Consider the following 21,565-nt stretch of genomic DNA (forward strand, 5'->3'; position numbering starts at 1 on the left):
GAATTGCAAGTATAAGACATGTTACAATTGCATAATTAGATTTGGTAACATCTTGTAAGTAGTTTTTCCACACAAGAAACTCAAAACAGATGGTGAGGTTTTATCATATTTTGAACACTGAATTCACTATATGTGATGAATTTAGAAAAATGATTTAAGGTAAACTCAGAAACTGTAGAATTAGATATTTTAAAAAAGCGAATTGATATATTTTATGAAGTAATTATTATTTTCAAAATTCTATGTTACATGTAATTATTTATATAACCTTTAAACTTAATATAATTCACATTATTTTTGTTGGAATAAAATAATGCCACATATATTTGAGAAAAATTAACTGGATTCTTCTGGACAGATAATATTTGAAGTTTACATTTCTGTACTTATTCTATTCTTGATGTGTCTGAAGAAAGAAACAATCAATAAAACTTGTAAAACCTAGAAGAAACAAAAAATTATATCAATAATAATATTTTGTAAAGTTCGCAATTACTAGGTAAACACAAAAATCATACCAGTAAAGGAAATTCCTATCAAAAACATGAGAAAATTTCAAAGTAAGGCAAGTAAGTTTTTTTATTGAAAGTTTTAAGAGTTGTTGGTTTTCTAGAGAAACAGCAACCAGTCAGATTATTTCTTGAGGGAACTAAGAAATAAACAATTTTATTTTCACTTCATGACCAATCATTTGCTAGATGCCTGAATTAATTGATAGTCATTTCTATGTTATCAGTCCTAAAAAACTGTCTCTTTTTTGGAATGGAATCACTGAAGGTGGATGTGAGTTGTAGAAACAAAGCAAATTCAGGTATTATTTTGCCTTTTTAGTCTTAAACACCCCAGCATGAATACAATAGCTATTTACATAATAAATATATTTGCAAATAAAAATTTACAAAGAACAATATTAGTGTTTATAAGGATATCTAGGCTTACCACCATTATGAGATTAAAACAGACACCAACTGAAGAGGATTTATTCAAACTTGAGTTATTGCCTTTTCAGTTCAATAAAAATGTTCTAGAAATTTAATGTTCATTACAATGTTATAGATAATATTTTAGTCTAGAACATTAGAATAAAATTTTCAACATTTCTTTGAATTTATGCACTTGTTTTGACCTCTCTTTACTGAAAGTAGAGGGTGAAATCCTGCTTCTGATTATACATCTTTGAGTTATCACTTAACAGATCATAAAATATCTCTCCCAATTTCCTTTGAATTTCTAACATCCAATACAATACCTCATATATAGTACATGTTATCTCTCTTGCAAACTTCTTGGTGAATAAATGTGTATACAAGTAAATAATAATAGATTTTACGTTAAAATTTCAGAAGACTGCTAACTTGTAGAATTCCATTAACTAATTTAGGGATATCACTTTCTAATTAAAGGAATTACTTTTGTGTGTGAATTTACTAAGGTTCCAGAATATATTGTAATATCTTCTCTCATTAGATGTGCATCTCACAGTTCAGTGAATTATTGTATATAATTTATTTCTAATATACTTTATTTATTATTATTTTTTAATTGAATCACCATGGGAACAGTTATAAAGCTTTCATGTTTAAGTCTCAGTCATACAATGATCAAACACCCATCCCTTCACCAGTGCACATGTTCCACCACCAAGAACCCCAGTATACCTCCCATCCTACCCCCCACCATGCCTGCGTGGCAGATAATTTTCACTTTACTCTCTCTTTACTTTGATTACATTCAATTTTATACTTTATCTTTAAATAATTGAACAAATGCTTACTTCTGAAGTCAGAATTCCAAAGTTAATTCCAATTAATGTTAATGCATTTGTATGAAACCACACATAGATTTTATCTTCACATCCCTAAAGAAAAGAAACTAGTTAGAATGAAGGTGAAGATGTTCTTACACATAATTCTATTACAAAGCGGACATATATATTAGTAAATTACCAAAATTTTAAAAGCAAGGTCTATCTTGAGACTGACAGTAAGTAATAACTTAGCTGCTACTCTAAAGTTGCTAAAACATTGTTATGTGAATAAAATTAGAAAGTCATTAGCTTTTTGAGGAAAATATTCTGCAGCTTATTATTATTCAATATAGGATGTGCAACCACCAAAAAACAATTATTTCCTAAAAATAAGAAGTTCTTAAAAAACCTTAATAGTCTATTGGTATATAAATGAATTATGAATTTTAAATATGTATCTTAAAACAGAATAACACAAAGCATCAGAAATTCTTATAATAGATACATTTCTGGTTTATAAATATACTATGCCTGCAGTAAGTGTTTCTGCTATTATTCTGCTACCCTTTTTCTGGAGAGTGGTGTTCCCATAGAGTCAAGTTTAATTCAAGGGCACAAGGATGCTGTTTGGGTGGAGACTAGGTGGTGTAAAGTATAAAACCAGTACTGGCTGTATGCAAAACTCTGTCAGAATACCTGTATTATCTATTGGCGTTCACCTTACAACTTTACCTAAACACTTCTTTTGACATTGCTGAAATCACCGTTTTTTCAGCTTTTTCAAATTATCCTCTCTTACTTCTGATACTGCAAATCCCTTGACAAGTTTACATACCAAAAGTGCCAGCTTACTTTGCCAAAAGTGCCTAATCTCTAAAGGGAGTTGATAAGAAGTGTTTGAAACTTTGATGATATCTCAATTTTTAGAAATGCTTGTAGACCACAGATTAATTAACTTTTAATAATTACAAATCATATAATTTTAAGCAAGTAACTGAAGAACATGATCACCATCAAAAACTTGCTCAGAATTGTAAATTTAAAAATAAACCAAAACGTCATCATACACGAAGTCTTTGTTTGACGAAGTCTTACCTCTCTATAAGTTGCGTTCAGTGGTACATCACAAAACCATTTTCTTAATGTAGAGTTTGTGCAAGAACATGGCACCTGTTCAAAATTCTCTTTATTTTTATTCTTTGTCCAATCCGTGTAATTGTGTTGGCCACAGCACTCTAACTAGAAAAAATGGTTCATATAATTTCCTATAAGAGATACATCTAATTATATGATTCACATGCATTTGAAAGTGGTTTCTTTTCTTTTATGAAGACAGTTTAATTTATTCCTCACTAAAATGTAGTGAATTAAAGAAACAAGTACATTATGCATGATTAATTCGTTATTTTATTATGCTTGTTGATTTATTAAAGCTAAATATCTCTACTCATATAGACAATAAATATCCATATGCCATTGTTATAATTTCATTGTATCTTATAGGAGTTCAGGGTAGAAGTTATACCTGGCATGCCAAAACTAGGAGTATTTAGTATTGGAACACAGAATAACACCTTAGTGATATTTTTCTTCCAAATGATCTTAAACTATCTTCTACCATATGGTTTTGTATGGTTCAAATGCATAAGGTGATTGAGGATCATTAGCACTTTCTTAGGATTATTGTAAAATTTTAACTCTGTATTATGTATTATACATAAAACTTTGCACAAAAGATTTAAGAAGACAAGAAAATAGGCAGAAGAATGATTAAGCTTCTAATAAATATCTTGTTTTCAGTGATGATTCTGGTATTTTATTAAAGGAGGTTGAGAGAATGTAAAAGATATGCTTATATTTATGTCAGTGTATAAAATAAGAAAAGGTTGAAGTACCTCATTATTTCTGTTTGTTAGTTAGTTAAAACATCCGTTCCACCTACATTTTTAACATGTTCAACAGTTTCCACACTGTGATGGTGGAGGTGGAAAGGGACAGGGGTTGCTAGAGAATCTAGTCAAGACAATTGGTCATTTTAAATCACACCAGCATCAGGGTTAGCCAGTCAGATGAATAATGGAAATGGCTAAGGAATGGGACAGCAGCACTCACATGGCAATACAGTTCTGGAAACTTTTCCCCTTAAACTCTGGTGACTTGAACAGAGGGCAGGAGTCCCTCTGACACTGCACTCAGCCTGGGCAGATGACAATAGTACATAAGCAGGCAGCAAGGAAAACAAAATGTGGCTGGAGAAAAAAAAAAAAAAAAACTAAAGGACCAAGAGCAGCTGCACCAGCAAAGAGTGACAGATCATCAGAGATGACCGAGGGCCTTTGAGAACACTGAAACAGAGAGAGAGAAAGCCCCAGCAAGTGGTCAGCCAGCTGGGCCAAGGACAAAGTACAGTACTTAGGTGTCAGTGAGAAGCAAGCATGAGCCTGGGTGTGTTATTGGTGATCCAAAACTACCTTCTTAAAGCTCTTGTATGATTTCATAAACATGTAGAGTTTTTTTATACTAGTTTTACACACAGTATTTAAGGGCTCACTCTGAAGAGTCAGCCAGTTTCTTGTAGCAGTAAATTTTGAGAGTGTTTAATCACCAAAATAGTGCTCTCATGTTTGACTATTAAATATGAATGTAAACGTTAAACCTATATGCACGATTGCCACTATATGTATGACTGTATTCAGGTACCAGAGGCAGGACTTTAATTTATAATAGCGATGTCATCCCTAGAACTGATTTGCTATTTATCAGCTTTGGATCATAGAAGTTTTGATCATCTTCAATTAGGCATAATGCACTCTGATAATACAATCTCAGTAAAGATCATATGTATCAGGGAAAAATTAATATGGTAAATCCACTTTCAATTATATTTCAGTTGTAATAAAACTTATTTCTCTTAATACATGCTCTGAAATTAATAACTTTATGTGAGATATAGACATACAGGAACCTGTAATATCTTAGCTTCTATCCTCTGCTCTGCCCTATATCTCTGAACCCCCACTTTTGTATCTTCACTCCAAATTAGCAACAATATATAATGTTACAATATCTAATTTGCAGCTAAAATATCAAATTTTAGTTTTATAATAATTCTTTCTTACTGTTTTCTGTAAAGCATTCAGAATAGTCCACTTGGTTCGGTCTTCAGGCCTATCTTTAGATCCATAATTAGAAATGAGTTCATCAAATTTATTATGCCACACTTGATAAACCTATTGAAAAATGGTATATTGGGGCTGGAGAGATAGTACAGCGGGTAGGGCGTTTGCCTTGCACGCGGCCGACCCGGGTTCAAATCCCAGCATCCCATATGGTCCCCTGAGCACGGCCAGGGGTAATTCCTGAGTGCAGAGCCAGGAGTAACCCCTGTGCATCGCCAGGTGTGACCCAAAAAGCAAAAAAAAAAAAAAAAAAAAAAAAAAAAAAAAAAAAAAAAAAAAGAAAAATGGTATATTACATTTTTAAGATTTAATAGAACTTTTCTGAATGACTCACACTATGCTGCTAGAACAGTAAAACATCCTCACTCTTAAAAGATTTTTGAAAAAAAATAAAAAGAGAAAATTCAAAGTCTTTAAGTTTTTTCTGCTTATTTTAAGATTTTTTTTTCTAATGACTGTTTTTTAGCAATTTAAGTGTTTAGACTCTTGTTCTGTCACTGTGAATCTACAGGAAAAATACATTGGACAGAATTTAGGATTATGAATAAATCTATTCTCCTGATTCTCCCCATATTCAACATTTCTTCCTTTTACCCCTGAGGAAAAATGTGGGAGGCTTTGAAATGGGCTATAAAAGACCACTGAGTATTTTTAATGGAAAGGGGAGTTTCTTTAGTATAACACGAGGCCCTTTGACTCTACAGTCTTAGTTTTCAACTTATTTTATAATGTTGTAAGTTACAGAGAAGTATAGGAAGAAAAATAGTTCTTTTTCATATAAACACAAAGAGCTTTTCTTGATGAGAATCCAATCCTCTCCTTTCCAAGTTTGTATCTAGCAAGTCATAGTCTAAACAAGTACCTTTTCTTTCTGTTTGTTTTTATTTTGTGGTGACAAGGATAGAACCCAGGGCCTAACATATTTGACGCATATGCTCTATCACTGGGCAGTTATAAACATTACATTAGTAATTTAAGCACTGAAATGCTTATGTTTTCTCCATGACAAACTTCTAACTGGTTTTCAAAAAAAAAATACCAAGAGGTGGGAAGAAATATCAATTCCATTTTTAAATAAGGATGTTAACATTCAAAATATGATATTTACTCTGAACATGAGAGGAAGAGCAGTTGGGGCTTCTAAAAAGATTTCATTTGAATTTTAGCCCAAATCATAGAAACTAAGTTATAATAGAAATACTATTCAGTTACCTGTTATAAGTTAAATTCCATAGCACCTGAGTTTTTAAACCTTTAAGAATATTAGAGCAGGGTCAGGGAGAAAGTCGAAATAGCTGGATCACATGCTTTGCACGTGAAGGTCCAGATGTTATCTCTGGTCCCACAATGTTCCCTGAGCATGGGCAGAATCAACTACAAACATTGGACCAGAAATGCCTCATGAAGACCTCTAGGTTTGGCCTCATAAAAAGAACACTAGAACAATATAAACTGCTCTTTAGAGATTTATTTATCTATTTAGATATTTAATTATAACACACTTATTAGTTTATTTTTATATAAAATAGAAAATAGCATTTTCCATTTTATATTTTTTTGGTAATACATGTCTCATTTACCCTCTAATCCATTGAGGTCTAGAGAATATTCGAATGACAATTTAGAATATGAGTTAAATGAGTTTTCTATATGTATTTTAGGAGAATATTATATAAATAAATTGACTTTAGGCATACTTGGTTTGACAAACACTGGTTGAATTCTAGTACATCTCTAACACTGAATTAGAAAATGTAAATGATGTAAGATTTAGAGGCTCAGAAGAACTTGACCCAGTTTTGAATGCAGGAGACAAAATTGATATAATCAAAGTTGTTCAGTTTATTTTATATTTTTAGTCACATAGTGTACTTATTTTTAAAATATTATAATTTCTTAGTAACTAGTATATAGAGATTCTGCCAATATTTTATAAGCATTATATTATTGAACCTGATAGAGGTTCAACCTGTAGAACCTTATAAAAGTGCAATCTGTGGTGGCACAATATCTGTCTCAGGTGGGAAACAGGCTTTCAGAAGAGAAAAATGAAAAAAAAAAAAGTGCTGGCTGAAAGAAGAGACTTTGAGAATTAGATATCCAGAATATATGACCAGTAAATGAAATAAAAAAAAATTATCTATAGAATGGAATACTATGCAGCTGTTAGAAAAGATGAAGTCATGAATTTTGCCTATAAGTGGATCAACATGGAAATATGCTAAGTGAAATGAGTCAGAAAGAAAGAGACAGACATAGAAAGATTGCGCTCATCTGTGGAATATAAAATTACAGAGTAGGAGAATAGTAGAAATAAGTACCATGAGGTTAGCTCCATGGCTTGGAAGCTGGCCTCACATGCTGGGGGAAAAGGCAGTTCAGATAGAGAAGGGAATATCAAGTAAGTTCTGGTTGGAGGACCCCCTTGGGAGGGGAGATGTGTGCTGAAAGTAAACTATAGATTGAATACAATGGCCACTCAATACCCCTATTACAGACCACAACACCCAAAAAGAGAGAGAGAGAGATCAAAAGGGAATGCCCTGCCACAGAGGCGGGGGTGGGTGGGGGGAGGGTGGGACTGGGAGGTGGGAGGGATACTGGGTTCACTCGTGGTGGAGAATGAACACTGGTAGAGGGAGAGGTGCCCGAACATTGTATGAGGGAGAGGGAAACACAGTATGAAAATGTGTAAATCTGTTACTGTGCCCCCATGGTGATTCACTAATTAAAAAACAAACAAACAAATAAATAAATAAATGAAATAAAAAGAATTTTAGGTCAACAGCATTATGTACTACGTTGTTAGAGCTTCACCATTACTTAGGAGTCTGTATGTAAGCAATTTTTGTTTTGTTTTGTTTGGAGGCATTCCCCATGGTATTTTGAAGGTTACTCTTAACTTTTTGTCGTTGGTTGTTCTCAGGACTCAGACAACTAGGTGGTTCCAGGCATTTATTCCAGGCCTGCCACATTCAATGCATGTGCTCTAACCTTTGGAGCGCTTTAGCCCTGAGAGAGGGACTAGAAAGTCTAGGAAGCATAGGAATTAATCAGGTACACTTTCAAAATTAAGTTAGAGCAGAAGAAATGGCTACTCTATAACAAGAACTTTGTAAGTTCTTAGTTAATGATAATTCTATAAGGTAGAAAAATATTAACTGTCATTTACTTAAGAAGGAATAGCCAGAATCTGGAAAAAACCCGAATGCCATAGAATGGATGACTGGTTGAGGAAACTTTGGTACATCTATACAATGGAATACTATGCAGCTGTTAGAAAAAAGGAGGTCATGAATTTTTTATTTAAGTGGATCGGCATGAAAAGTTTCATGCTGACTGAAATGAGTCAGAAAGAGAGAGACAGACATAGAAAGATTGCACTCATATATGGTATATAGAATAACAGAGTGGGAGACTAACACCCAGGAATTGTAGAAACAAGTACCAGGAGGTTGACTCCATGGCTTGGAGGCTGGCCTCACATTCTGGGGAAAGGGCAACTCAGAGAAGGGATCACCAACTATAATGTAGTCGAAGGCCATTTGGGAGAAGGGAGTTGCGGGCTGAATGAGGACTAGAGACTGAGCACAGTGCCCACTCAACACCTTTATTTCAAACCACAACAGCTAATTTGAGGGAGAGATCAGAAGAGAACGCCCTGCCACAGTGACAGGGTGGGGTGGGGGGAGATGGGACTGGGGAGGATGGAAGGGATGCTGGGTTTACTGGTGGTGGAGAATGGGCATTGGTGAAGGGATGGGTTCCCGAACTTTGTATGAGGGAAGCATAAGCACAAATGTGTATAAATCCGTAACTGTACCCTCATGGTGATTCATTAATTAAAAATAAATAAATTTATTATAAAAAAAAAGAAGGAAAAGACTTCAAGCTCTTTAGTATCCTGCTGATCTATAGTTACACAGAAATAAGTATAACTTTAAATTCCTGGTCTTTTATTACAGAGCATTTTCCCATGATACAGAAATATCCTTTAACTATACTAAATCACAATCAATTTCTTAGAGAATTTTAATAATAGGCTATATTAAGCTTTTTTACTATACATATATGTATATATACACAATGTTCAAGTTTATTTGTGCCACTTGTTATAACTGTGTGAGACATGTTATACTGTTTATAATTTTAGCAATGGAAATTACTAAATTTCAGGTAGCTCAGGTCTCAAGGGATTTTTAAAAACAAGAATATGGTACAGTGACTGCATGGATAGTATCAGTCAAGGCATTCTGACTCGATTTTGTATTCCTCGTGCTCATCATTATCTCTTTTTTCTCAACATACTTTCTTATTTATAGCCGTCTCATTCTTCTGTAAACAGAGTTAAAGAGGATTTTTTTACTAACATACCCATTCATTATGATCCCTAGTCACTTCCTGTATAAATTTCTAGTGCTTTGTGGAATGCTCTGAGACATTTGTCTTTAGATATTAATGAAGTTCGCAGGTCTCAATGAATGAAGTATTCAATTTTCCTTATTTTTCAAATAAAAAGATGATATATTCATACCTCTTCTTTCTTTGTGAAAATTAAGGCTGAAAACACAACTTGAACAGCAAATGCCACCACTAATAGTACTGCATACTATAATGAAAAAAAAATATGAATGACAAATTTGCTTTCAATATATTTAGACACTGCAATGATAGAAAATATATAATATATGAAAGTCTTTAGATGCACACAAATTTAAGTAAAGTTTCTGATAACATATATGAGTGAAATTATTTACACAAAACCAAATGAAAAATGATTATTTGAATAAAAATACAATAGAAGTGATAGTATTTCATAGGTCCTAAAAGTGGTCCAAACAGAATTTAGATCTGGACTCAAAACTGACAAACACCTCATAGCTTGGGGTGGCTATTGAGATTGTAAAGAATAGTCTACTCTCTTTTAATTTGTCCTTTTCCTTAACATCACAAGGAAGACAGAATGTAGTCAGAATCCTTAATTAGAAATCCTTCTTTAGTTATAAAACCGATGGGTCATAACAAAGTTTACTGACCACACTGGATCCACCAGTCTTAAGCTACCTTATCTAAAATTAGGTTTTCCTGTTCTTTTCTATGTAATTGTTATTTTCAACAGTGAAGGCAAGATGGTTCTCTGGACACTTGTGTTCCACTTTCCAACTTACTGGATTCCTGTTAATAAAGATTTTTCTCTTTGTCTCTCAATGGAATGACTAGGATGAGTTGTGGCAGAATTTTATCTTTGCTGTTACAGGTCTACATGCTACTTGGTCTGATAGAGTTGTTGATGATTCTCTTTTCCTTGGGTTTGGGGCTACAAATCTTGCTTTGTGCAGGGATTTCTCTGTCCTGGCTCTGCACTTAATGATCACTGAAGGATCTCTCATGGTGGGCTCAGGGGACCATATGGGGTACTGGGGATAGAACCCAGGAAAACTTTGTGCAAGGTAAGGTCACACTGCTGTACCTGCTGCACCTGTTCCTGCTTCATGTTGATGATACTTTCTTCATTTAGTTCTGAAACTGTTAGGTTATTTCAGTAATCTAGAACTACCCTTAATATTCTACTTTGCTAAAACAATGACATTCACTACACAAATAATTTCATTATGCATAAAATAATGAAGAAAAGCAGAGAGCAAGAAAAGTAATTGCCATGGTTTTCTATATTTGCATTAGGAAACTTTAATAATGACAACATTTCTATACAAAGCTAAATAAAGTGATTTTCACATTATTTGATGATTTTCTTTATCAAAAAGGTATGTCCACTTCTGTCTTCCTCATAATAGCAGCACATAGTGAAATCCAATAGATAGAAATCACATTAATGTGAAAAGTTAGTAATATGGATATTTTACTAAAATACAAGAATAATTTACTGTTTGTGTTCTTAGTTCAAAATTCTAAACATTCAATATTTGAAAAAAGTCAACTAAGACATATTTACTTTTGAACCAAACCAATTACCAAATAGTGGGGGAATAACAGCAGAGCCTGGCAAGCTCCCTGTGGTGTATTTGATATGCCAAAAACAGTAACAAAAAGTATCACAATGGAGATGTTACTGGTGCCCACTCAGCAAATCGATGAATAACGGGATGACAGTGCTACAGTGCTACAGTGGGGGAATAAAGTGCAGGAAGGACCAGACAAGAGGTGCAGGGGTGGTAGAGTGGGTTCTAGGGACTTTGGTGGAGCTGGGATGTAGCAGTTTAGTCTATCAATACCATAAATTTTTACACTATTGTAACTTCCTTAACTATATTAAAGTTCAGTTAAAAAATACATGTGCTTACTTGACAGAAATGATGTAGCCTATTTTCAGAGATAAAAATTTTTAGGTAGGAGCTGGAGAGATAGTATAGCAGATAAGGCCCTTGCCCTCATACAACTGACCTGGGTTTACTCTTTGGCATCCCATATGGTTCCCTGAGCACCATAGGGAGTAATTCCTGAGGACAGTGCCAGGAGTAACCCCTGAACATGTCCAGTTGTGGGCCCAAACAAAATAAAATAAAAATTTTGACAAAAATATGATCTTAAGATCTTGTTAGATATGCAATATTTCTTCATACAATATTTTATTGACTCTTCAGTGAGATGATGGTAGAAACAGGAAAATATGCAAAATTATTAAAATGAAAACAATTACTGGGTTACTTTTTACTACTCCTCAGTGGATAGTCTCAGGCCTCTGATCCTCTGAGGGACTTGAAGCTTTACCTCTGGCAAAGCTATTATATTCTGTAGATCATTAACTTACAGAATTCTGATATTAATACCAAAGTGTATTCTCCTTAATAATTTAAATTATTCCTATTCATGGATATGTAAATGAGTATAGTCCATGGAGAATATAAATCTCTACTAATATAATTCTCATTTCAATAAGTTAGTTCATTAATTATTTAAATGAAGTCTTGACACATGATGATTTCCATAAGCATGAGACATGATTTCTACCTAAAATTCTCTTAGCAGCAGTTAGGTGTGTAGTTATAAGAAAATTTTAGTACACTTATGTTATGAGCACATACAGCACATTGGGAAATACTAGAAATTCTGTCCAACATTTAAAAGAGAATTAAAATTGCCCTGAAGGTTAAACCGTAAAACTATTATCTATTTAACTAGAGTTGGGTATGCAAAATCACCTGCCACTGATTAGCATTTTTGGCCAATAATATTTGTCCATAAATTGACTGTGTGAACTGAAGTGGTTATTAAAGGAAACCTGAGTTTATTAAATAACTAGTCAAATCTTCAGTCAACTAGAAAAAGCATTTATGCTTATAAAAACGTACAATATCCGTCCACAGAGTGGCCAAATAGTAGAGAATAATGTCTCAGTTCTAGGACTTAAGTGTTACATTACAGTACTAAGTATATTCTTCGTAATGGGGTCTATCAGGCTGTATCTGTTGAAATCCTTTAATAGTTTACTCATCTTCGGTAAAAACTTTTGTGTTATGCTTATGTATGGCTCTCTCTATTTAACCCTTTCTTTCCCACCCTCCAGTTGAGTTGTTCGTTTTATGGTCTGTGTATGCTTTACCTAAGTAGAAATTGGTGGCAAGGATATAATAAAGAGAATTCTCTCAAGCCATTATTATTTCAGTTTCTATCTTCAAAATCAGAAATCCAATAAACCATATTGTGTTAACTATCCAGGAGAAAGACAGGAATAGGACTTGCTAAGACAAGGGAGGCCCCTGAGGAGAATAAGAAGGGAGAGTCTTCTTTTAGAAAAAAAAAAAAGCCTCTGAAACTAATCTTGGATGTCTGGGATTTTAGAGAAACACAGTTGTTACCTGGATTCTTGCCCTTTCCCTGGTAAGACAGCATGACCCCTAAGACACCTGAAGGTGTGGTTTCCGGCTTTGTCTAAAATGCCTCTTCAGAGATAACATCAAAATTAAGAAAGCAGTGATTATTAACAAAAGGTAGCAACTAATCCTTGGCCAGGAGCGAGTTCTTAAATTGCCGTGTAATCCTGCCTTCAGGGTTCCTCCCAGGAAGTTAATCTTTGCCAAGACATTTTGAGGTGCTAGATTTTGGCTCTCCTATAATAATCCATGTCCAGAGTGCCCACGCAGATTTTCAGTGCTATAAAATACCTACTTGTCTCTACATTCTTCCTGGCAAGAGACACAATGACTGCAATTGGATTTCCCCATTGGATTTTACAGTCCCTGATAATTAAACAGATTTGATGAATTTGTGTGAACTGTGATCCTTCCCTGCCGTGTATATGGTCAATAACTCATGTTCAGGTCTATAATCCTGATTTGAGCTTATATTTTCTTATTACTTGCTAAGGAGAAATAACATGCTAGCTAGCTGCCATATTCTAACCTTCTCAGTAGTTATATTTCTCCATGACAAGGAAAAAATTGTAGCCTCAGTTTTAAAATAGCTTTCCACAGGGCATAACCCCAGGAGAAAAATTGCTGACTCCATGGCAGATTTCAGTCTCCTTTCTAAGATGCATTGCTTATTGCCTTTAATATATTTTATTCTTATTGTAATATCCAGGTTTTTCACTTTGGTTGATATCAGTTAAACCATAAGACAAATTAGTTTCTATAGATTCAATGAAAATTAATACCTAAGTGTTCAAGTGCTAAAATACAAATTGAATCCATGGGAAACTCAAAATGAAAATTCTACCCAAAAAAGTTCACTGGGATTTCATTTACCTCACCATTAAGAGATTTGAAACTACAATATTAAGGTGATATAAATCATTAAGCTCATTTTGTCATTTGACTTAAATATGAAAATCAAAGACAAAAATACAGATAATTGAAGAAATACAAACCAGAATTAAGAGACGTCTCATTTCATTGTGAATTCCTAAGTAACCAAAGAGACAAAGAAGGACAATAGCAGATCCAATTCCAATCAAAGTTTGAAAACTAGACACTATCAAGTAATTATTTTCACCTGTGGAAACCACAAAATAATGTTACTAATATTTATTTTCTATTTAGCAACAAATGCAATAATCTAAGTTTTCCCTATACATCCATTGCCAAATTATTGAGATTCTCTTTTATTTCACACAGCATTCTAAAATATTTCTTACTTTCTCTTAGAAATAACTTTTCTTCCTTTAATTACAAGTTTGAGAATTTTTTCAATCTCAGATATTTCTTTACTTTACACTTACTGTCAATGTCTTCTCTAAAAGAAGACATTTTCCACCCATGAAAAATGTAACTCGAAACATTCATGAACTCCTTCATTCATGTACCTCTAAACATTAAAAATTAATTAGTAAATTCATAAAATATTTTTTAAAACGCTACTATATTTGGATTGCTTCCCTTCTGTATTGTATTCTCTCCTTAACTAGAGTAAACTCTCGGCCAAGATGTGATCCCAGGGGCCGCACGCATGTGCGGCCTCTCCGCAGCTGCACAAGCGTGAATCCAGACCCAGCAAAACCTCTTTCGGCGTGGGCAACTCCTCGCAGAATGTCTCCAGCCTGAGAACTAAGCCTCGGCCCCGTGCCCGCCCAGGAGGGGAAAGGTATTTCTCTCTCTCGCCTCTTTCTCTCCGGGGATGAAGGGCACGGTGTCCGCCATATTAAGACGACCACAGATTGGGTTTTCAAGCCTGCAATGATCCAATATCTGGAAGAAATCTCCCTGGACTTTGTGTCAAAGTACAGAAATTCAAAACCGCACGGCCGCACTAGCGGCCTTATTTGTCTTCACAGTAGGTCTGAATCTAGTGGGGTACTCCTAACAACAATAGTGAGGTTTGTGTTGAAATATTGAATGTAACCAAAGTAAACAGAATGTAAAATGAAAGTTATCAGTTACAAGGTAGGGGGTGGGGGGGCGGGATGGGAGGTGTACTGTGTGGGTTTTTTTTTTTTGGTGGTGGTATATGGGCACTGGTGAAGGGATGGTTGTTTCAGCATTATATAACTGAGACCTAAGCCCGAAAGCATTGTAATCTTTCACAAGGTGATTTAATAAAATAAAAAAAAATAAAAAAAAAACCTAGAGTAAACTCTCTGTGCTACCGACTCTATAATGAAATAGCAAATTGGATAATTGTTTAATGTTTTATGCTATACTATTGTGCAATAATTTTTTTTTTTTTTTGCTTTTTGGGTCACACCCAGCGATGCTCAGGGGTTACTCCTGGCTTTGCACTCAGGAATTACTCCTGGCGGTGCTTGGGGGACCATATGGGATGCTGGGGATCGAACCCGGGTCGGCCGCGTGCAAGGCAAATGCCCTATCCGCTGTGCTATCACTCCGGCCCCATGTGCAATAAATTTTTTAAAAGAAAAAAGTATGTTCTATATTTTGTACAAGCAGTGTTGTGTTACTATTAAAAGACAATTTGTACTAGTACATTAAAACTGATAGCTAAATTTTCACAAAATTTATAAACCAACTCTATTTACATGGGCACCTTGACACTAGCCAATGTGGAAACATTTAGCTACAGAAATTGGAAAATACCCTAAATCATGCATTTCTGTCCTAGAACCAGCTACTAAACTTTCCCTATATGCTACTGAGTACTAGAGCACCTAATATACTAGGGCTATGAGGTTAGATAATCTTAGTAATCTTACACAAAATTACTGTGTGAGGTAATACCTGAGATTAGCTTTTAAATGATAACTGGAAATTCTAGTTTGGAATAGTAAAAGCATTGAGCTACAAATGGCAAAGAGTGTGTAGGAAACTCAGCTTTGCCAGTGCTTAGTTTGAGCAAGGTGAGGTAAAAAGATTTTCAAGGGTCAAAAATATGCACACTTTCCATATTGTTTTTAGTCTTCCTCACTGTTACTAAACTCCATGTAGACAAAGCCTTTATTTTTTTATACGCTACTGAAATTTTACCTGTGTACTGTGTGGAAATTATTGCACAAATATTCATAAAACTGTTACAGAAGTGAGAAGGGCAGGGTAGATAGTCAAAGAGTATATAATTGATCATTTTAAACTTTGCTGACACGAGAGGTAACCAATCAAATAACAGAAATGCTAAGGGAAAAGGTGTGCATTTGTGTGTGTGTGTGTGTGTGTGTGTGTGTGTCGAATGTGGCTCTACATGGCAGACATTAACTTTCCAGGGCCATGTTATCTGGTTCCATGCTGTACTCCGACAGTGTATACTTGGACCAGCCCTATGGATGGAGAACTTCCTCATCTCCACATACATCTTCACATACATTTTTTTTAACCTACTCCTGTTGAGCATTACCTCTACTTTGTCCCCAGAGTACACTACTGAGAAGGCCACATATACTTTTCAGAGGATGAGACCTATTACTCTGTGAGGTCAGTGAAACCTGCTTAGTTTAATCCCAATCATGTTTGTGACAAGGAATGATTGTTTAACAGGTCAAGCCCAATATGAGTGCCATAAAGCACTGAGAATCGCAGTTGGACGTCTCCCTTTTTCATCAACTGATATGGATTTGCCTTTAGCTCATGCTGTTACTTGGCCTGGTGGTTTAAATTCAACGGTGTTCACCTATCCAAAAAAATGCTTTTGATCCTGTCCTACGGCAACTTTCAGTTACAGCTTTGATTGATGTCTGGTGGCTACTTTTCAGCCATATTTCAAAGGATTCAAATAGTTGTTGCTTCCTGTTCTGTGCCAGGGTGATGCCTGGGTCGAGACAGTTATGCCATACATACTCCAGGATCCATGAAGTACTGACTTCAAGCTTTTTCCCATAGTAGGAAGTTGTTTTTTGGTTCTGCCCTAGAGAATTCAACGAATGGTTGTTTCTTGGTGCTGTGAGGGTTATTTCCGGAAGGTACAGCCCGCAGTCCTGTGTGCCCCAGGCTGTGTGGTAGCTTCATAGCAATGACAATGACAAATGGTTTCTGTCCCAGGCATATAGGTTCCTGTTTCTGTGACTACTGCAGACTGCAAAACTATACTCAGATGAACAGTACAGTAAAGAGCTGTTAAATCAAAGAGGTTTTAATACTAAAGGCATTTGGTGGTCAGTGTGCTAATCTTATACACTGTCCACAAAGACCCTAGTTGGTTGTTCCATAGCAATAAGGGTAAGTGACGGCAATGTGAAGCCAAAGAAAATCTCTTATTTGTTTAAATTTGAATTTTAAATCAATTGCTTCAACAGAAATTGAAAAAGTTCATATGAAGGATCAGAGTACATGTCTATTGTAAATTATTTTAGTGGCAAAGTATAGATGGGGACCTTAGGTGGCATGGTGTTATAAATGGACAAGAGGAGAATATCCAAAAAGAGGTACAAGAGGGAAGTAAATTATGTTTCTAGTTTCTGATTATTTTTCAGCTCTATATCCTGAAATCTTTTATTTTTAGAATTTTTTATTTGATTCCTCTGTTTCTTTTTTTAAAAAAAAGTTTTATTGAATCACTGGGAGATAGCTACAAGCTTTCATGTTTGGGTTACAATCACATAATGGTCAAACACCCATCCTTCCACCAATGCACATTCCCCATCACCAATATGCCCAGTATACCCCCCCTTTCCCACCCTCCCTGCTGCCTCCTATATCCTGAAATCTTAATAGAGGTTTTACTATCTTAAATACATCATTAAAACAATAGACTTCATTTTTGTTTGTTCTGGAGGGCTTGTTTGTTTTGGTTTGGAACCACATTCAGAGATGCACAGGGGTTAGTCCTTCCTCTGCACTCAGGGATTACTCCTGGTGGTTCTTGGGGGACCATATGGGACGCCAGGGATCAAATCTGGGTTGGCTGCTTGCAAGGCAAACACCCTACCAAACACCCTACTGTACTATCACTCCAGCCCTAAACAATAAACGTTAAGGGGTACATTCTGGACTTCTTTTGCAGGAATTTTTTTTTTCTCAAGTTAGTACAAGAGGGCTAATGAGAATTTCCTCTCAAGAACAAAAAACAGAGAGAAGGAAAGAAAAAAACTGGGGGCTAGAGCAATAGCACAGCATGTAGGGTGTTTGCTGTGGCCAATCCGGTTCGATTTCCAGCATCCTACATGGTCCCCTGGTCAATGCCAGGAGCAAGGAATAATACCTGTGCATTTCCCGTGTGACCCAAAAAGCAAAAAAAAGCAAAAGACTTTGTTGTTCCTTAATCATTATGTTATTAAATTAGATATTGTAAGGGAGGTGTTTAGCCCAGTGCCTGATACACAGTCAGTGCTACTCTAGTCATTATTATAATAAAGTAAAGGAGAAATAAAACAATTGACATAGATCTCCATACTTCTATTTTCTGAGTAAAATCCTCATTCATTCAGTGGATACTCTTTATAAGCAAAGAATACAAACCAAAAAGTCTAAACATGTCAGACACTTAGGAATAGCTGAAATTTAACTAAAGTGTTCTTTATTTCATATCAATATTTAATTTAGTTTTCACTTTCTTACTTTTTCTTATTTGGTATTCACTGAGATAATGTTGTTCTCTACTGCACATGATTTTAACCATATATTTATTTATAAACAATGCTATCCAGTAGAACATACTAAGCTAATACACAAGTATGGGTCTGAATAGTCCTGCAAGGTAGTCAAGATTTAATAGCCACATGTGGATACTGAACACTGAAGAGGACTGGACATGTGGCTTCCTTCCCTCTGCAAGCAGGGATATTACATCAAACTATCCACAGCCTAATAAACTCCATTCTACGGTAATCACAGAATATAATTGCAAGATTGAAATGGCTAGGTAAGGGCAAATTAAATACCTAAATTTTCCTTTTTTGTAGAGTTCAATGCAGTAATTTGTGTAATAAAATTTATTTTAACCATATGAAGATATAAGTACAAGTTGGATGTTATTTAAAAAGAATTTTTTCTTGGACACTGAAACTATATTCATTCCATAATCTTTTCAAATCTATAAATATGAAATGCTTTAACTGAAAAGAACAATTTTTTATTTCTAGTCTTTCATAGCTCTTATCTAGCAAATGTCACTAGACCTCTTTCTTTCAATTCTCACTTCCTTTATAGTCTTCAATTTAAAACCAATTACTCAATGAAACCAATTGACAAAGACTTTGAAAGATATTTGGATACTTTTAATAAAACCTTAGCGAAATACTGCCACCTGCTGAAGAAATCATGTAATTTTTTTTAAATGGTATTGGTTCTTTTCAGAAAAAAACTGTGACATACATACCCAAAGCAGAAAGAAACTTATTTATATCCAATAATAGCCACAGACCAAATCCTATGAGCAAAAGTCCAAAAACCTAAAAAACAAATCATAGCTCCTTTAGTAACTCAGTTAAATGTAAAGTTGTAATTAAACGATTTGAAGATTCTGGAACTGGAAAGATAGTACAGAGGGTAAAGCCCTGGCCTTGTACATGCCCAGTCTGGGTTAGATCCCGAAATCCCATATGGTCCCCTAAGCATCACCAGGAGTAATTCCTGAGGGCAAATCCAGGAGTAAGCCCTGAGCATTGCTGGGTGTGGTGCCTCCCCTCACCGCCCACCAAAAGAAAATGATTTGAAAGTTCATACCAAAAAAGTTCCATTAATGAGATTAAGATAGTATTTAAGTATCAGTGTCTTATTTTTTCTTAACATCTTTTTAGTTCTGGATTCAATGATCCTGAAAAGATAGATACAATTTTAAGTGTAAACTTTTCTACTTTAAGTAATTTATCAACTTTAATTAATTTGGCTTACTCATATTGTTTATTTACTCATTTCTTCTCATGCTATTGTCAGTATAACATTCTCTTCTACTCTTCCAATAAGAACATATTGAAGATACCATAAAATTGTTCCTGCTTTTCTCTGTGATTGTGTCTTATTTAATTTAAGCCCCAAATGTCTGTATACTATGCCATGTGTATGTACATGCATAGAATGTGGATAATAATCCTCCTTATTTAAATATTTGCAGTTTTCAGGAAGGAAACCACTTTGAAAACATCTTAACATGCTCTGTTCTCCTCTTGGGGATGCTTTATTCATTTCTGCCTGCTCCTCCAATTTGCCAGAATATTATTAGCTCATTAAATCAATCCATGGAAGATTTAGTTAAACCTTAATTTGTTGCCTGCTTACTCTTTTACTATGAGGTGTTTAAAACGTTCTACATGCCATTACAGCATCACAGTCTAGCATATAGAAGGTAAACTCAATAGGTTCCTGCTGAAGGAAAGAATGGATCTATCTGAATAATCTAAAACTTAATAATTACTAACTTAAAATTATTTTTCAAATAGCCAAATTTCCTTAAATCTATATCAGAAATTAAAAATAACAGCACTATTTTCTTTGTTTGATATGAGTGTTTTCAATCTATTTAAATGCTAGCAACCACTACACTTAATTTTTTATTGAATCACCATGAGATATACAGTTACAAAACTGTTCATGATTGGGTTTCAGTCATACAATGTTTCAACATCCATCCCTTCACTAATGTACATTTCTGACCACCAATGTCTGTAGTTTCTCTTATAACAACCAAGCCTCCTCCCTCTAGCCTGCCTCATCTGTCTCTCTGTCTCTGTCTCTCTCTTTTTATCTTTCTTTCCCCATAATGTATTGCATTATGATTTGCAATATAGGTACTAAAAGGTCATCATGTCTGTTCCTTTGTCTGTTCTTTCAGCACTCAGTTCTTGTCCAAAGTGATCATTTCCAACTATCATTGTTATAGTGTTCACTTCCCTACCCTAACTGCCTTCTCCCCTCACCAGTTGAGGCAGGCTTCCAACCATGGACAGGTCTCCCTGGCCCATGTTTCTACTTTCCTTGGGTATTAGTCTCATACTATGTTTCTTTATATGCCACAGATGAAGCAATCACTATGCTTTCAAAAATGCTACAATTTAAGCTGTTTTTTAAATATGCAGTGCATAACTGTCATAATAAATATATATTTATATTAGAGTAATTTTTACCATTTTTTAGTTAGGAAAACACCAATCTATTTGTTGACCTAAAGGGTACCTTGGAATGTAAAGAAATAACATACATCAAGGTCAATAAGAAATATACCTCCTCTTATTTGACTTTAGGCCCAATTGTTTTTTTAATTGATTCACCATGAGGTACAGTAACAAAGTTTTCATGTTTGAATTTCGATAATATAGTCATCCAACACCCATCCCTTCACCAGTGCACACTATTTACCACCAAAATCCACAGTAACCCCCTTCCCTTCTTTTCACACCTCCCCCTGCCTGTGTGGCAATTTGCCAAACAAAATTTCTCTACTTTAGTTACCTTTGATATTTCGAGACCAGTCCCACCACCACTCATACCTGCCGAAAATGCAATACTAGACAATGTGTTTTGTATTGTTTGTTATGGATACTTTAGAATTTCTGAAATTTTAATAATTAGGGTCTGAAGAGGTCGCTGCAGCAAGTTGCTCGGGACCAGGTTTGTTTGTGTGTCTCTGGATCCTGGCGGTGTGGGAGCTTAAAGACGGTGGCCAGGTGTTGCATCATCTCAGAGTGCCGGGGCGGGGGTATGTATTTAAGCCAAATTTTTATTCTAAAATTTCTTTGGTCTTTCAAGCTTAAAGAGACTTTCCAGGATTTGTCTTCTATCCTCTATTTTGAAATTCCCAGCTAACACTTGATTTCTCTGGTTTCTATTCTCTAGTAATATTCTTACATTCTTCTGGTGCTTGG

At 34.9% G+C, this 21,565-nt stretch overlaps 1 protein-coding gene across 1 annotated transcript; it reads right to left on the bottom strand.

Moving 5' to 3' along the window:
* Positions 1-364: 364 nt before the first annotated feature.
* Positions 365-19,496, bottom strand: TSPAN19 (tetraspanin 19). The gene is made up of 8 exons (XM_004602823.2): positions 19,431-19,496; positions 19,084-19,156; positions 13,754-13,878; positions 9,461-9,535; positions 4,867-4,977; positions 2,843-2,986; positions 1,775-1,858; positions 365-441 (listed from the first exon to the last, which is right to left on the bottom strand). The coding sequence occupies exons 1-8, from the start codon at positions 19,494-19,496 to the stop codon at positions 373-375; spliced, it is 747 nt and encodes a 248-aa protein (XP_004602880.2). The 3' UTR covers positions 365-372.
* Between the last annotated feature and the right edge of the window lie 2,069 nt (positions 19,497-21,565).

The sequence above is a fragment of the Sorex araneus genome, chromosome 10, assembly GCF_027595985.1.
Source record: "Sorex araneus isolate mSorAra2 chromosome 10, mSorAra2.pri, whole genome shotgun sequence".
In the NCBI taxonomy this organism is placed as follows: Eukaryota; Metazoa; Chordata; class Mammalia; order Eulipotyphla; family Soricidae; genus Sorex; species Sorex araneus.

What these genes read in the sequence shown, in the direction of transcription:
- TSPAN19 (XM_004602823.2), bottom strand. Translation starts at nt 19,496, where the DNA reads ATGTTAAGAAAAAATAAGACACTGATACTTAAATACTATCTTAATCTC. An exon ending in TGAACGCAACTTATAGAGAG is followed by an intron (nt 1,859 to 2,842) that starts GTAAGACTTCGT and finishes TCTTTTCTTTAG; the next exon opens with GGATGTGAAGATAAAATCTA. An exon ending in TTGGAATTCTGACTTCAGAA is followed by an intron (nt 442 to 1,774) that starts GTAAGCATTTGT and finishes TGTTTCTTCTAG; the next exon opens with GTTTTACAAGTTTTATTGAT.